At 38.8% G+C, this 17,855-nt stretch overlaps 1 protein-coding gene across 24 annotated transcripts in view; it reads right to left on the bottom strand.

The window, feature by feature from the left end:
* Positions 1-17,855, bottom strand: part of ABI2 (abl interactor 2) — a 66,699-nt gene that overhangs the window by 7,487 nt on the left and 41,357 nt on the right. For 3 of the 24 annotated variants that reach the window (XM_039555009.1, XM_039555000.1, XM_039554992.1), the window contains 7 exons: positions 13,167-13,264; positions 12,283-12,429; positions 11,119-11,243; positions 10,027-10,209; positions 7,328-7,486; positions 2,758-2,844; positions 2,260-2,433 (listed from right to left, as the gene is read on the bottom strand). In XM_039555009.1, coding sequence (XP_039410943.1) covers positions 2,260-2,433; positions 2,758-2,844; positions 7,328-7,486; positions 10,027-10,209; positions 11,119-11,243; positions 12,283-12,429; positions 13,167-13,264 — 973 coding nt within the window. The remainder of the gene's footprint in view (positions 1-2,259; positions 2,434-2,757; positions 2,845-7,327; positions 7,487-10,026; positions 10,210-11,118; positions 11,244-12,282; positions 12,430-13,166; positions 13,265-17,855) is intronic. The other 21 variants (XM_039555010.1, XM_039555003.1, XM_039555004.1 and 18 more) reach the window with 11 other exon arrangements.

The raw sequence follows: 17,855 nt of genomic DNA, 5'->3' as shown, positions 1-17,855 counted from the left end.
AGTTTTGAAATTTCTTCCTAGAGTCACTGTGTTATTTTCCTTCAATCTCCTGATGATGATGATGATAATAATAATAACCATCATCATTATCATCCAAGGATCATGGTAACTTCCAATTCCTTTCTTTCTCACTTTTGAGGGTACTCTATTCCCTTTGGATACTGAATGGATTCAGTATTTCATGATCACAAGGAGGAAACTCTTCCTTAAGTTTGTGAAGAAAATTTGCTTCTTGTTAAGCCTCATAAAATTTACCTGAAGCCTGGTTTTGTTTTTACATCACCACTGCTTCCTCCAGCATGTTATTTGTGTACTGGCAACACTCCTCTCTCTAAAAGGCTGTTTAATCCTTCTGTCTGTAGTCCCACTAGTTCAAACTGTGAGCTTGTCACATGCCCCGAGTTATGAGGAGTCCAGGCCAGTATTGCAAGAAAGGCTCCAGATGAGACAGGAAGCAGCAATACTGACTCAGGAGGTGGCATCCTTCCCTGTCAGCCTAAGCCAGGGCCTCTTTTAGTTTCTGTCTGAATATGTTTCAATGCAGTTTTGAAAAACAGAATTACTCATTTAGGTTGATATTCTTCCAATCAGTGATCTTTGGTTCTTCCAACAATTACACAGAGTTTGGCTGAATTCTGTTATATCCAACTGACCACAAATGTAGGCTAGGCTAATTAACCAACTGCAATCTGTGACCCTAAGTGGCAGAAGTGTACTTTTTCCTTCTGGATACCCATTTCCATTCATCTGATTTGCAGAGCCAGGTCATTTTCTTATCTTTTCCTGCCACACTTCCAGACAGAGCTCAATGGAAAACTGCAGTGCACATCCCTGGACATTGCAGGTTGGCTGTTGCTATTACAGTCATATGGCAGTGTCCTCAAGTTCAACATCCCCAGTAACTATATCCTACTTAAGAATTTCTCCATCTGTTCAAAATGGATTTGCCATTCACTTCCATCCCCAGCTGTAGGATAGAGAATATCTTAATGTTAAAGGTACCTCCCACACTTCTAGACCCCTCTACAGAACGGGGTCATATTGAATCCCATTCCTATATACAGCAATCCTTGGTATTTGACACCTCTTTGGTGTCTCAGCTTCTATTGCAAAGGTCATCTACCCTAACCCCATTAGAAGTGCTCTCATATGAACTTAAATTGGAGAATGGTCATATCAAAAGTACAAGTACAAATCCTAAGAATTGATACTTTACTTATTGGGGGTAAATGTGTTGGAACAGCTACTTACTTTCATCTGTTTTGTCCACTTTGAATCATGTGGCATGGAATATTATTTACAGGAACTTAAGGAGTTGCCACAGGATAAACTATTTTGCTGAATAAAGCATTATAACTCCCAGCAGTATAAATATATACATTCTTTCAGTATTAAAGTTCTCTTTTAGTGTAAGGCTTCGCATTCACTTTAAAGCTTCAAAGCTTGCTACAAAAAACTCATAGCCAAGCACTTCTCTGCCAACTCCAGCAAAGCAGTAAAATCTCAAGACACAGGCTTGAGACACAGGCTGAGTGGAGCTATTCATGTAACTACAACAGAATCCACACCTATGTCAATATCTCTTTTTTTCCTGGTATCCTAAAACTACTATTTAATAGTTCTTCATACATTGAAAGCACTTCAATCTTCTATTACTTTTAAGAGTGTTTCTAAAAACAGACAAACCTTTTAGATGTTTTGCTCATCTAGTTTTAAAAATACAGATCAAAATTATGTTTTTCCATGGGTCTCTACATCAATAGAGACAATGTTTGGCTTCCTATACTTTTGTTCTCCACAGGAAACATTTTCTGATTAAAAGCCTGACTTTCTCCAGCTTATCTTTAAAGACTCCCCTTTACAGTTTTGCTATCCCATTTTGCTATCCCATGTGAGATGGAACAGATCTGTACATACATGCACCTAAATAAACTATTTTAGTTCCCAAGCCCAAGAAGTCCCACAGGAAAGCAGAACAGAGCTATCATTCAAATATCATTATTGCCTCAAACAGAAAGTTGTTTTCCCAAGGCACATGCACACACCCTCCCCCGCCCCCCCTTCTGCATTAGCATAAGACACTACAAAAACACATCAGGGTCCTCTTCTTTCTCTTTTGCTCCTGACTGAAATGCTGTAATACCAAATACTGGCTATGAAGGAGCCTAGGCAGGCTCCATGTCCAAAAGCAGGATGGCAGGAGCACACACAAAGTTGTTGCAAATACAACCCTACTGTCTCTTCTAGCTCTAAACCTACCCTTCTCCAAGTATGTCCTCGGTGCCCAAGGAGGGTCCTCCTCAGCATAGGGATCACTGTACTCCACCACAGCTGCTTCCTCCTCCTCATAATCCTCTGGAGGTGGGGGTGGAGGTGGAGACTCATCAAACACTGGCTCGTCCACAGGCGGTGGGGGGGGAGGAGTATCTGAAACTGAAAATAAGTAACAGTACAACCATGAAAACATCTCTATAACCATGGTAGCTGCTTGAAATAATACTCTCTGTCTCAGTTAATTGCAGTGGGACCAACAGTTGTAACTTGTGAAAATACACTAGAGACAGGAAAATTCAGAGAAGGAAGGACCAGGTGCCTCCAATAAGATTATTTCTTTTTCCCACCCTTCACAATTTCAGACAAACTTGCAGAGGCAGTAGAGAAGGCAGAATTCTGGCTATATACAGACAAATCTTTCATCAACTCAATCCAAAAGCCACATCCAGTAAAAAACATAGCACAAGGAAGCAGCAAACTTACTGTTTTCTTGAACTCTGGCCACAAATCCCATTAGTGGTAACTGTGGAGTTACCTGTAGGATGGAGGGGGGAGGAGGAGCAAGGGATGCTGCCACAGAAATTAAAAAGAGAGGCATCCAGTTAGAAACACAACAAAGCGGCAAACAGGAAAGTAGACATCATCACCACTCAGACAGTACAGCAGGCTGCCAAGAAGATGGGATTAAAAGACTGACATTCAATGAAAAATGGCTCAGATGGTTTAAGCATATTCCTAATCCTTTCTTCAAGGATATTTCTCTATTTTTAAAATTTTAAAATTTCCAACCCAGCTGTTTCATAAAATTAAGAATCCATGCTGAAGTATTTTTCTGATTTGACTATGACATTTCCTTAAGATGAAGTTTCTTACTACAGAATATAGCACTTCATGAACAGACCTAACTAAACACATACATCAAGAGAACTCTCTGCCTGTAATTCTCCCCCTTTCAGATCTAATTGATATTTATAGAAGTGACTAACAGCATCCACGAATCCCTAGTAATGAAAATGGATATAACTTTTTTTTCCAAGATGTAGGCCAAAAAACCCCCACTGAATGAGGCAGCTATTTTAGACAAAACAGAAAAAGATGCCTTTTGAGAACTGTGCAGATCTGAAAGATGCAACACTTCTGATCTTATTGGTAGAACAGAGCTCACTGTGCTGCTGCCAAACCACAGGGCCTATTCCAGATGTGCTGCCTGGTTTCCTCCCCACCTGACTTACTGCACTGAACTCTGAACAGCCCTTTCACCGGTACCAGAAGAGCTCTCTTTGTACAGTAAGAGCTGCCTTTGTACAATATATGTGAATTCACAGTTAAAGAACATACTTTCAGCTCAGTTGCTGAGCCAGAATTCTGCAATGCAAATGCTGCAACACTGAACTGTGGCTTAAGCCTGAAATGTGAATTTCAGTTATCTAGTTAAAAAATCAGCTAACTAGTTTTATGTGGGTCTAAACCCACATAAATGGGTAATATTCAAACAGTATCACTTTGAATAATGCAGCAATATTCTTTAAGCCAGTTGCAAGATGATTTTTCAGACAGCACACCTCAGTAGAAGCACAAATAATAAATTTCTTGTTAGTATGTGGCATACAGAAAACATTTAATCATGTCCAAAGGGATTAAGGGGGAAAAAAGGTCTATACTTCATGTACCAGTACATTTATTTAGCTACCAGACAGAACTAAATAAATTTCAGACTAATTCTAGAGGTAATAAGAAAACTGGCAGGTATGAGCATTTTTCAGAATTCACATTATCATAGCAAGAGAAAAGAATTCTACAGCATTTACAACTTGTGTCTCAAAATTTCTTCTGTTTGCTTATTCCAATAACAACTATCTTATCTTAAGCGCTTTGAATTTCTTTTGTCACACACATTCACATCCCCTTCAGAACCACACACCATAAATGAAAAGACTAACAGCAACCATCCTTTTTGTTGCAAAAATATCTTGTACATCCATATAAAGTAAGTTTCATTATCTCACAATTTAATTGATATCTCTTGAGAAAAAACTGAAATACATTTCTGATTACAGTTTCTTTGACTTGAATAATGTGACCTCAGAGTATTTATTCCTTCAAGTGTAACCATGAATGCTGTGAAAAGATTTGGTCTTGCATTTTTTCAAAGCAGAAAAAGGGAAATTGAATTTAAAGTCCTACTGAAAAGCAGTAATATTCATCAATTCAGCATTCTTGTCCCTGCTTTTTCAATTATATATGCTATAAAAGCATATATGGATTCTTAAAATTACATATGCTATGTTTCATTTCAAAATGATTCCTCTAGTCAACATCATATGGATTCATATAATTCATACCTATCATATGAGAGTAGCTTCAGTTTCCTTGGTCTCTTCAGTGTACTTTGTTCATGTGTTATATGTATTTCTTTGAAAGAAATAACAAGGCTTCCCATGGAGAAAAATAAATCACTCTAGACAAACACACCAAGCAAATACAAAAAAATCCCCTGGTTTAGTTTGGGTTGATGTAGTTTAATCACAATGGTGATGCTAACACTAGCCGACATCATTCCTTGTGTATCTTAACTACCCTCAGTCTGTGCTCCAGCCTGTGCAGGGACTATCACAATAGTGTCTCTGTGTGCTGTATAATGACTCCAGTTTTGACCTTTAGGAGCCAATACAATAAGTATTTTATTACTAATTATTTTGTTTATTAACAAAATAATAACTTTACTGTACCTCTTCTGTCTAAACACCATCTTAAATGTTCTCTCCCATCCTTCTTCCATGCTGACCACAGATAGATTTAATACACAGTTCCTGTAAATTAATTCCGAATTGCTAAAGAATCTTCCACTAGGCTGCTTCAGACTGGTAAGAATTCAGCTGTACAAATGAGGTGGGATGCAACCACCATCTCAATATTTGCCCAGATTCTCCCACAGCGTTTTTAGCCTGTGCTGAGCTCTATACTGCTTAGATACTGATATCCAAAGTTGCAAGGTGAAAACACTTGTTAGGTGGCTTGCTGTCAAGAGTGGATTTGGGACAGACATATGCTGAGATCATTTAGAGTCTGCATTTCTTAAAATTTTCTTTTCAGTTCTTAAAAAGGCCTCACCATGTAGAAAAATTGTTTTATCCTAAAGTGGCATTTAACAGATCAGGGCAATGCAAGTACCTTTCATCCTCCTATCAATAATGAATTTTGTGAATAAACAAACATGACTATGCCACCATTTTTAAAAACAGCAATGGAAATAGCAGGACTGTGTTACTTCCAAACAGCGTACAAACAACAAAAAGCCATAGCTGGCACCCCCTTCTCCCTCTTGTAAGGTCTCTCTTTCCCCTCTTGTTCGTGTTTTCTCCCTCTCTTCAGGAATGCTGAGAAAAAATTGTGGCCTCTGTCCTGTCACTACTAAACCTGTGCCTTACAGACACATCAGTGCCTCTATCTTATTCTATTCTTCATCAATTCTGAATGCTTGAGCATCCTCCCCTTTCAAGGTGAACTCCAAAAAAACTGGTTTCATGTAACTTGCAAAGCTAATAAATTCTGTATTCTGCTAGGTATATAAAAAAAAGTCTCTTACTATAACTGCTTATTTATATTGTCTCAGATATGCCAGTATAACTGAAGTATTTTGTTTGTGATTTACAGTTCAAATGACTAATCACCATAATCATTATCCTCTTTCTGGGTACACAGACTGAACTGTGGTTATGCAATTTATTTAAAGTCTATTTGAGATCTTCTGTGATTATCTATTAACAACGCAATGGCAGCTTGCAGAGAATTATCCCTTTGCCAAAGCAAAAACGCACAGCAGTCGTCAAAAACTCTCTGGATATACTGAAAATCCTCTTTATTGAAAAGGTAATCCTGAAAGGTTTCTTTTGTTGCTATTACCCTTTCCTTCTTGCCTATTCCCTCCTTCAGCCTTCAATATGCACATAATGTGTTCAGAAAATACAACATATTTCAGGCAACTGGGCTACAATTTAGCCCTATAACCTCCTCCACTTCTCTGTCCCCAGCACGACCATGCATTTCCATCTCAAGCTCAGCACACACCTCTCTCTGCAGGGTAGCTCACAAACAGTAACAGCCCAACCTGATCACACCCCTTAAATGCAGACTCCACCACTTGACCTAATTCCAGGTTCAGTGCTCAACTTTAAAAAAACAAACTGAACAAAAAAACCAACCAAAAACAACAACAACACCCAAACAAAACAAAACAACAAAAAAAGCCCCAACCAACCAACGCACACAGCACCCTGAAATTCCACCACCACAAAACACCAACATACTCTGGTGGTTGCAAGTCAACATTCAATCTTGCTGGTATTAGAGCATTTCCTGACAGGAAATCTTCAGTGTGTCCCCTGCATCTTTCCGTAGCTTTGTCAAAAGAGAAACTCTCCTCTACTCTGGTATTAAACCCTCCTGTCTCATCAGAAGCACAGGAAGGAGCTTAGATAAAAGGTTACTGTGTTATGCTGACACACAGGACACTAACTCCCTGATAGGTCTTCTCTTGCTTTTTAAAGCAGACCACCCATAAAATATCATTATTTGTGGGCTTAGCAGATGACACAGCTCCCTTGCATCCCAAACACCACTGGTGTCTCCAAGGTGTCTAATGCATATCCCTGTGTAACGGGTACAATTGCTTCAACTGTACATTACCCAGAAGGAAAAAGAACACAAGATAAAGATTCAGTAATGAAGAATCAGTGTTCTGGTGCAAAATCAAATACCCATCCCACACCAAAGCAGTTCCATGACACATGGTGTAGTCAAGGACAAAAGCTTGTCTGATAGGGACTGTGACATCAAAAGTAAATTATTTGGCAACAAAGCCAGTATTTTTTAAGCTGCTTGCCATAATGGAAGCTGAGCACTGCTCTGCATTTGCACTGCAGCTGTGGCACAGCTACCAGCAACATACTGGAAATGCAAGATCTGCAATGGAGACAGAAAATAAAATTTCAGAGAGCTGAAGGTCACTGTGTTCACCACCATTGACTTCAATGGAGCAGCCAGACTTTCTTACCTGGGTTCTGGTTGTAGAACGGGCCCCCGTTCATCTGGTTCTGAAGGCTCGTCTGTGATGTGATGGAAGGAGGCCGCCGATAGGGCAAAGAGCCCCCGATGGTTGGGGGTGTGTGCCGAGCTGCAGGCCTGTTCATGCTGTAGAACTGGACTGGGTGACCTAGGGTACAAAGAGAAATGCATTAGCAAAGAGAAGAATGATGCCTGCTTTCTCTCTACCTGCATTCAATTCCAAAGGTTTGGAAACGTTTCTAGATCTTTAAGACAGTCTGCATCCTAGGAAGAGTCAGCCATTTCAGCTGTCACTGTGGCAGGACACTGAATGTCTCAAGAGCAATACAAAACACAACTCTCCCAACTGCCTACACTCAGTACTGCCTACAAAAGCCAGTATGAAAATACCAAGGTGTTTAAGCTACAAATCTCCAAAACGAAAGAGAATAATACCTAGTTATCTATTTTAAATAATGTATTACAATAATTTCTTGTGAATTCAGTTATTTATAAGCCTGCAAAAAACTCCCCAAAACATCACAGTTCTGCAATTAAGGAACATACATGTAAAAAATAACTGTAGGCCATTTCCAGGATTCAAAGCTGTTACTTTCTGTAACTGAAAAACACAGTACTACTTGTCTTAGTGCTACTTAGAAGATATTCAGAGAATCATCTGGGGAGAAGAGAATGTTACAAACTGCTTGAAGGATGGAATAAATGAAGTCAAACTCAAAGACCCTCTTTCAGGGAGCTGTCAATTAAAAAAACTCCTTAAAAACTTGCTCTGTATTTTCACTACTTTCTGCATTCAAGACATTGATCATGAATCCCAGTAAGCAATAAATGAAACAAGGTATCTCCTGTGCTCACATAAAATTCTCAGGATTTTATACTGTATGTAACAGTAAGCTGGATTTATTATTCCCACAGGGGACACATTATTCTGCCTCCACCATTTGTCCTAGAAGCAAATTTGAGAGTTTGCAAGAAAACAAGGGAAGAAGGGATGGTCACTGTGGTTGAGAATAGAGAAACAGAACAAAAGAATGTACAAAGTTTAAAAAACCTGCATTGTTCTTCATTATGTTTTGCTTGCTTTTCACAACTTCATACTAGGTCAATAAATAAAAATACAAGTTGCTTGCTCTATTACTTGCTTGTAAGAGCAAGTGCATGAACTACAGATTCTCATTCCCTCTGCTTTGTACCAACAACGTAGTGTACCATATAAAAAAAACCTACTTCTTACAAATGAGGAACAACTAAGAAAGCATCTGTTCTATAAAGGCTTTTTCCCATTTTTCCTGACGCGTCTTTCCAATGTCTGTCTCTCTCTCTCTGTAACCTAATGTATTTGCAGAAATTGGTGGTGATTGGAGAGAAGGGAAGAGAGAAGAAACAGGGCTAAGAGGTTTTTAAGGACGAAAAGCTGTGACTTCGGAAGTGGTGATCCATCCAGTCTCTTCAAATACTTTATTTCAGAGAAGCCATACAAGTAACCTCACTAATAAAATAGGGAAACAAAAGATCTTAAAAATAGTAACTAACGTGAAATTTCCCTTATGAAATTGTGTGCGAATTCACAGCCATTAAAATACTAATCTTTGCTTGATTTTGACTTGTTAAAAACACAGAAACAACATGGCTTAAGAACTGGGATACTGACAGTGCATCAAAAATGAAAAACTGATTGAGACCCCGTATGCCACAGCTCATCTTCATGAAAGTAGTTTAGACATCAGCATCATCTTCTAAGACCAAAATTCATCACACTTCAGAAAATTCTGGTCACAGTTACGGATTCTAGTGCAAATATCTTCTAATTCTTTATGAGCTACAGCCCCTTAAACTAAATGCAATTTCAAGAATGCTTCTGGAACTTGGTGCAATTCTTACTAAGAGAGGGACACTAATAAACACAAACCAACTCACACCCCTGTGAGCAGCCTCCATTGTAATGTAAAGTAGCAAAGCATGCAGGTAGCTACATGTGAATTTGGCTGTCTGAAGGAGATCTTTACAATGCAATCTCCTCATCAAAAGGTGATACAGGACAGCATTATGGTTGGTAAGTGCTACACTCTGCAACTTCAGCTCATGAGAAAACCAAAAGTGTAGCACTAAAAAAAGGAAGTTGCAATATACACCCTAAAATGCTTTAATACTAGTCTGCATAATAAAAACTCGTATTTTACCTAATACTGGACAAAAAAGCTCTGCCCTTCTCATCAGTTCATTAAAGGGAGACTCGTTATTTGACAGCATTGAAGAAACCAGTCATATAAATTATACTTTGCTAGATGCACTTTTTTAAAATTGCATTTATTAAGTAAGTAATAGAGAGAGTAAAGTAAGTAAGTAATAGAGTAAAAAGACCCAGAACTATCAGTGCTGGTTCCCTCCAAATACAATTATTTTATGAGGTTCTCAGTATCCAAAAATAAAAAAAATTATGATTTAGTAAATTAGATAAATGTAAAAATAATAAAATTATAAAATTAAATGATTGCTGTTAATAAAATCAGCACACCTTGAACTCTCTGCTATAGCTATGCATTATAGTTGGGTATTATCAGATATTTTCTAGTTATAATTAATTTTTTTTTTTTAATTATAAATCACTGCTGCCAAAGTAACTTTGCAATGCCTTGGATCATGATCACATCTGGGTTCATCTGCCCAGCAGCTGGAGCAGACACTCACCTGCAGAGGGTGTGGAAGAAACAGCAGGGGGAGTTGGAGAGGTGAAGCCATCAGCAAGGGGCTGAGCTCCTGCAGCAGCAGCAGCATCTGGAGCAGCGGAGGAAGGGGCAGGAGGAGCAGGAGGAGTTGGGGCAGGAGCAGAGGTAGCAGGAAGGGGAGAAGTGCCAGCTGAGCCAGCAGGGGCTAAGTGAAGAGAGGAGGAAGAGGTGGAGTTAATAAGGAGATATGTTAGCAAGGATTAGAGAAAGCCTCTGACTATTCAGTGTTAGCTATTTATTAGCTGCATAGCATTTCAGAATGCATGAGATGAGAAAACAATGGAGCTGTTAAAGAAAGGCTCATTCCTGTGTAGATGGTAAATGACGGTCAAGCAAATCCACTTCTTTCCAGGTCTGAAGGGAACACAACCCAAACTTTTCAGTGAAAGCCATTACTTTTGAAAGATGTCGTTGCACTGTGTTATTTATGCTCCAGTCTCTAGCATGGCCATCTTTAAGTTTTGTATGAATTAGAAAATACAAAGAGGAAACCAAAAAATTTCCAGCTCTTTGTTTCAGAAGCATCAGCTATTTTGCTGCAAGCCAACTACAGGCTCTTCTTCACTGAAAAGGTTGAGCAAAGGAAAAAAGTCCTAATAACTCTTCCTACTTCTGGAAAGTCTGGGGCCATTACATTGAGCAAGTATCTCTTTGTGACAACTCAGGCTTGCATTGATGTACTCAAGATTTACTCTGTGCCTGCCTCTCATTGAATTTAATTTTCTAAAAACATGCTTCTATGTATCTGCATAAACAGCCAATGAAAAAACATCTATTTACTTAAAAGGACAAGGGAGAAGTGTCCCTCTGCCCACTGATAAAAGGTGCTATGTCCTACCTTGTCACATGCAGACAGCCAGGCAAAAAATTCTGATAAACAAATTAATACATAAAAGGAACATTACAGCACATCAGACATTCAGAGAAGATACTACTTGATTCAAACTCATATTATCAATAGCAATGAACTCTGGGCTTCACCTGGAGTTTAGGAAACTGCAAATGCTCAAGGTTAACACTGAGGCAGAAAGAGGAACAGCAAGTTTCCATTTACCTGGATAGACACTAGGAGGAGATGGTGTGGGAACAGCAATGGGAACACCTACACTTCCACTTCCACTGTTCTCTCGACTGCTGCTCCGACTACTTGGGTGGCTTCCTCCACTGCTCCCACTGCTGCTGTAAGAAACCAAAGTAACCAGGGTATGAATATGCTGCTGTTCATGCTGAAACATAAAATCTCTCATAGAGCATCTTACGAAATCAAAGAAGTAACAAGGAACAAGAGAAAAGAAACAGGGATGATGCAAACCTATACAAAGCTGGGTTTTCCTGAAACTAACCACTTTGACTACAACACAGGAGGTTTTTCAGTAAGTAAGTTTTTCAGTAAGTAAGTAAGTTTTTCAGTAAGTTTAGTGAGCTTGCCCAAAAATGAAACACTTCCAGAACCTTGTTCAAAGCATGTCATTCCAGGGTTGTTAAGCCCCTACAGAGGAAATACAGAGCTTTTTCCTATAACTTTAAAAAGTATAGAGTGCTTAGACCGCAATTTGTATGCTTTCAATTGGGACTACTGAAGTCTAGAAGTTGTAAAACAGTAGTACTTAAGATTTCTCATCTTTTAAGTCCACTTGTCTAGCCATCCTCAAGTACTCATTATTTTTAAAAAGTAAAGATTTCAAGGGAAGTATTTAGATGTATCACATCATGAAATTCATTAACCTAGAGAAAAAGCTAGTCTTCTGCAGAGCCTTTGGTAATGCAGTTTAGCTTTACTCTGTTCGAAGTTATCAATATCCCCAAAATACTATGCTACAATATCAGCTACTCAATCAATAAATATCAAAGACTGTTCAAAAATGTCAAGTATAAGCATCTATGCAGTCCTTCAATATGTAGAAGGCAAGTTGTGTACAAAGCCTTCCCCCAGTGTGGTAATCATTTAGTAAAACAGTATCACGATCCACCTCCTTCAAAGACTTCACAGTCTTAGCAATTCATTAACTACTCCAAGTGATAGCACTAAAACCAAAGTGAATAGGGGATTAAGTGAATAATCTTAACATGATTCACTATTCTGGTTTTATTAGTGCTCATTCTCATCACTTCAACGACATTCCCAGTCCATACAATGAATAAGGGAGCTTCAGGTGCTGCTGGATTTGGTATTTAGCACAGCATTTTCTGGCCCTGCGCCCACAGGCCAGGCCGGTACCTGTAGGTGCGGTTGCGCTGGTTGACCGAGGCCGTTCTGACCGGGCTCTGCTGGGCCGGGGCCATGGTGCGCGTCGGGCTGGGCACGTAATCGTTGGGAACCACCGGGGGCCGCACCGGCTCCAGCGTGCGGTACGGGGAGTGCCGCCTGCACCGGCAAGCACATGCCACAAGCAAGTCAGGATAACGCAGACAAAACCAGAGATTCTTCACTCACTAAAAGACAGCTACATACTAATCAGTAATGTGAGCTTAAAAAATGAAAAAAGTTTTTTCTATAACTTTGCAGTACTTATTTTGTAGGATGAGGGAAAAAACAATTAAGGATGGTCTTCACGTACTTCAGTCTTCCTATCAATAAACTCTGCGTTGCACGTCCCATTCTTGTTTTAAAGGTAAGCCATTATCTTGCATTAAAATAAAGCACCATGGTGTGTATGTATATACATAATCACATACCAGCATTCATCCCACTTGTAACACATTCTCCTAAGGTCAAAGTCAGATTCATAAACTTAGCAGGAAAGTACTTTTATCAAATACAGCACAAATAATTAATGAACAGTGCCACATACTCATTTTTCATTTGTTTAGCACCACCTGTGAAAGCCACAGCTAATGACATTTTACTCTAAAGCTTGTAACTAACTGTAAGTGTTCTGCATTGAGAAAAAGGTTGCTGTTGGGAAAGGCTGGTGATACCCACTGTCTTCTGGCAGAAGCACACTAACATACAAGACATGATCAGTGTAAGAGGATGCAGATGTAACACCTCTTGACCTTTGTGAATAGTTAAAATGAAACCATAACACTCCTCCCAATACAGAAAAAGAAAGAATCTTCCCTCTTTTCCCTTCTGTTCACCCACTCAGTAACTGCACTTACCCAATAGTTCCTTTTCCTGACATCGGTGGACTTGGTGGCTTCTGGGTGGGTGGTGTTGTGCGAGGCAGCCCACCCATCTTCATGTTCTGGGTGCTGACCTGCATGAAAGAACGGGGAGAAAAACGGCCTTCACTGAGCTCAGGGTCGAGGGGGAGACACTGAGATGCCTTTAGCAATTAACTCTAAGTAGGGGAAGGTTTAAACAAAAAAAATTGACAGGCCATGCGTTTTATATGCAATTTCCACTCTGCTAGAAGTCAAGAGTTGCGCTCAAAGGACTCTTTGTGACATAGAGATTTTAGAAATTGTACAAAAAAGTGAATTTGCCTTCAGACTATCACATAAACATTAAATCTCTGACAATACAGACACTGAACCTATCTTGGCTGAACCTCCCGGTCATCTTTTGAGATAAAGGCAGTTATTTCACATGGCACTACTGAACAGTAAATTTGCAAAAATATTTTTGAATACTGTTTAAAAATACTAAGGCTTATCTAATAGGCCACAATCTAATGTGATTTATACAGATATGGAGAAGTAATATATAAATATGATCCATTAATGTTTTAATGTTTTCACAGCATATAAAAAACTTCTAAAGGTAATTACTTTAAATATTAGTTACATACACTTAAACATAGAGAGAAAGCTATTTTGAGAAAAATACAAAGGTTTATTTTTTCCCCCCATCAAATCTGTAGCAATTTCTTCTCTAAGAGTTTATAAATAAATGGACAGGGAGAAAAATACTTAGCAGTGATGTGATATAACTGCAGTTGTCCACTTCCCCTCTGTCAGGTTAAAATACTAATGAAGTAAATTTGCATAAAAAAATTTACTCTAACTTCTTTCAAAAACTCATTTGCATTCCTGCCTGACTGATCAATCTAGGAATCGTAAACAATTGTTACCAATGTGCATTTTGCTTCTCTGCAGTCTGCCAGCCAAGCAAAACTCCCTCAATGCACGCATCCTTACAGGAATCATTACACGGTCTGCTTACAAAACAGCTCGGATTCACGAACGCCTGAGCTACTGCTTAGGCACAGAGATATTCAGCAAACCTGAACAAGTGTGCTTACATCCCTCTCTCTATTCTTCCTGTCATGCTCTATTTCACAGTGTTTCTTCTTTCCAAAACCTAAGTCTTGGCTACTGCCCCCATCTCCCACAGAAAAAATGAAACAGTGATCAAGGCACTCAAAAGTATTTGCAAACATCATTGAAGGCAAATTACTCCTTCAAAATTTGACTGTAACAACTCACTTAAAACCTTGGCAATGTTTAGATTTGTGAATTGATAAATACTGACAACAGTACAAAGAGTAATACATTCAGTATTCTAATCCACTGAAACTTGATTCTCTGGCTCTAAATAATCCCAGTGCTATCTACATTTTTAGTCTGCAGGGAGGAAAAGAAAACCCAAGCATTGGAAGGGGTATTTTGTCAGATTCAAAAACAGGAGTTTGGATTTAGTTGTGCAAGAGTACTCTGGAATGTCAATTTAAGACAAAATTATTTTGCACAGCATTATAAAGTCCTTTAAGCCAACTCTAAGCAACAAGAAATCTAAAGTTAATTCAAGTGAGGGATGAGGTAAGCACTGAACTACAACTACTTGAAGGGAAAAGGGAAAGTGTAAAATGAAATACATTTTATTCTATACACGGAACATTTAAGAAATAGCAAAATCTGAATTTTTTTTTAAAGTTGCAGCACCTCCTGTATTTCCTCTTTCATTAAACATGCCTGTTTCACCCACCTTCCTACTTGAGTTTTCAAAAAAACTCCCATAAACATACAAAATCCACCTTAATTAAATGCTCACTGAATTGTCACTTGCTGTATTTCAAACAGCCCACTCAGCCTCTGCTTTTGAATGCCTTTAGATGACAGACCAATCTGCATGCCCCTGAATAGTCCATTTAATTAGGGTTTTAATTGGCTACACTATTGGTTCTGACGAGATGATGTAACCACTGGCTATCACTTTACAGTTAATATAAAATTCCATATATTTAATACAAATAATCTTATTATTTTACACACAATGTCTGCAAGAACAAAAATTAACTTCTAGGCATCCCCAGGGCTACGGCTACATGAAAAGAAAGGATGGCTGAGGTGGAGGATGCTGGAACATCACACTGGGTACAGCCAGAAGTGGAGGTAACCCTTGCCTCACTAACACAGAACTCCAGAGACTGCTAGATACTTTCACTAACACTGCAATATAACCCATCCTTGACAAAGGATGGGAAGAAAGCTTTAGAGAACGTGGCCAAACAAAAAATGATCCCTTTTTAGCCCAGGAACTCAGCAAAAAGAAACCATCCTTTAAAAAGACTAACCTGAAAGATGGGGAAATTCACAGGCAGTAGGTTTAGTTTCAGGGTCCTGGAAATTACTTTTCAACATTGAAATTGAAATGTTTAAAGAGCAAGTAATTAAAATTTACAGGGTTGTCTTCAAATCTGACAGGACTGATGGCTTTAGGATCAGCTACTCTAAGTTAAACAATCCTGTGCAAGTAACTTCCCCTTTGACTTACTGCCAAATCATCACACAAGAGAAATTAAAAATATACAATTATTTCAATAGTTCTAATCAAAACGGGCAGATCCTTGGAAATAAAAGCATGCAAGATACAAAAAAAAAAAATCTAAAATGGCACAAAGTTGCAACTACAGCTGAGATACAAACACTGTAATATATCCAGCTGTCTCCTTCAATGATAATTTCTACTGGAGGGCAGGGTGGGCAAGGGAGGCCATTATTGCTCCCTCTCTTCCAAACTTTACTCTATTGCCTTTTCTGTTTTGCACATATGGTTGTAAATACAGTTTCCATACACAAATCCTCACATCCCTCTTCCAAACACCTAAAATCTGAAGCAACCACCAGAACTTGAGGTCACATTTGCATTTGCTGTCAAGTTAAAAAAATCCTTTTTCTGAAGTAAGCTGGTATTTGCCAGAAGTTGCATTGTTTCAGACGTCATTTCCTCTGGTTCTGCACAGCTGGAACTACCCAGATGCAGCTGATTTCATGAGAGGGTGAAAGCAGAGGAATGCTGATGATGGTTTGTTTGACTGCAGGACCCCACAGGTCTGGGGCTGATTTCCAGTTTAAATCTTGCAAATCATTTTAAGAAAATGCATGGCAAAAGAGAGCCTGCAACCAGAAAAACAAAGGAGTATCTGTCTCTGCCTTTGCTCACAACTGCACAGTTAACCAGACAACCACTGTGTTTAGAACAGGAAAAAAAATAACAGAGGCAGTAATGATTTGGGCATAAAGCTCAGGAAAAAACCACAGCTGACTGATGTAAAAGCAGGAAGACAACCCCATGACCAGACAAGTAGGGCACAGGGTCTGTTCAGAATGCATGCAGGGATTTTTCAAATAATTTTTTTTTCCTCTTTCACAGAAGAAAAAAAAGTAAAAAATATTACCAACAGAAGTTGTGGAACACCACATAATTCTAGCAAGATCTTGGTTACTTTTTTTTTTTACTGGATACCCTGCAGAAGTTTTTTATAGATGAATTAGCAAGAACATGCACTACAGAAAAATATTTTCTACCGAAGCTGTAACTTTGTCAGTACTGGAGTTGGAATTGGAAGTTTTGCCAAGGAAGAAACTACAGAAACTACTTAAAAAGCAGATCCTTGGTAAGTAACACATCCTGGAAAGTGCTCTGGGATCCTGCCCCACAGTAACAGCTGTAAAATGAACTGTAAAGAAATGGATCCCAATGGACCATTCTATTCCAAAATGGTACAATAGTATTTCATCCAGTATTTTCTATTACTGAGCTACAGTTCTAGAAAGGTACCATCCGATGACTTCAAGACACAAGACGGCACTCACTAGTGCACTCAGAAAAACTATCCTTTTAAGTCTAATTTTTTTAATAATTAAGACTTATTTGGCCAGTTTCTGGTTTTGGCAACAAGTTTTTCATAGATTACCGTGATTAAAACACCATCTTATGGTCCTACATATAACCAAGTTTCCTTCATAGTTACATTTTTATCAGCATTTAACATACTGAGTTTCTTTAGCACTCCACTGTATAAGGAATTCGTACAGAAAAACTGGTTAAAACTGATAAATCCTGCTGTCCATTCAATTTAATTCTTGGGAATGTTTTCACGAGCAAAAAAAAAATACACTGAACAGGAAGTGCAGAAATACGTAGTTGGTCAGACATGAGAGCTGGTCAAGAGACTGCAGAAACTATTTGCACCAATGCCCTGTATTTATACAGATGTGAGGCACTTACCTGCAAGAAAGCAAGGTGGGCTTTTTGAGGGGTTGGGCTATTTTCAGTTGGTTGGTTGTTTTTTTCCCCCCCAAAAATCCTGAACACCAGATACTCAACAATCAAACCTCAGGAGGAGCTACCTTCTAAAGCTGGATGCAGCCAGAATTTTTTAAGTGGTGCTTTACATTTATACTGTATTTTCTAGAACTTTCAGGATGTCAAAAGAATAATTTTTTTTGTCCAAAACCTAGTAAGAAAAAGTGTCCCACCAGTGATGTTTCACGGATTAGATTCAGAAACTTCAGGCAGTTCCTTGACCTTCTTGAGCAATTTTATACCAAATTACAGGAAAAAAACCCACAAGGATGAATGAAAACTACCTTCCCATACCTTGCTTCATCTTGTTAACACTA

The sequence above is a fragment of the Corvus cornix genome, chromosome 7 (assembly GCF_000738735.6).
Source record: "Corvus cornix cornix isolate S_Up_H32 chromosome 7, ASM73873v5, whole genome shotgun sequence".
NCBI classification, from domain to species: Eukaryota; Metazoa; Chordata; class Aves; order Passeriformes; family Corvidae; genus Corvus; species Corvus cornix.
The sequence above is the reverse complement of the archived record's forward strand: the minus strand, read 5'-3'. Positions and strand labels throughout refer to the sequence as shown.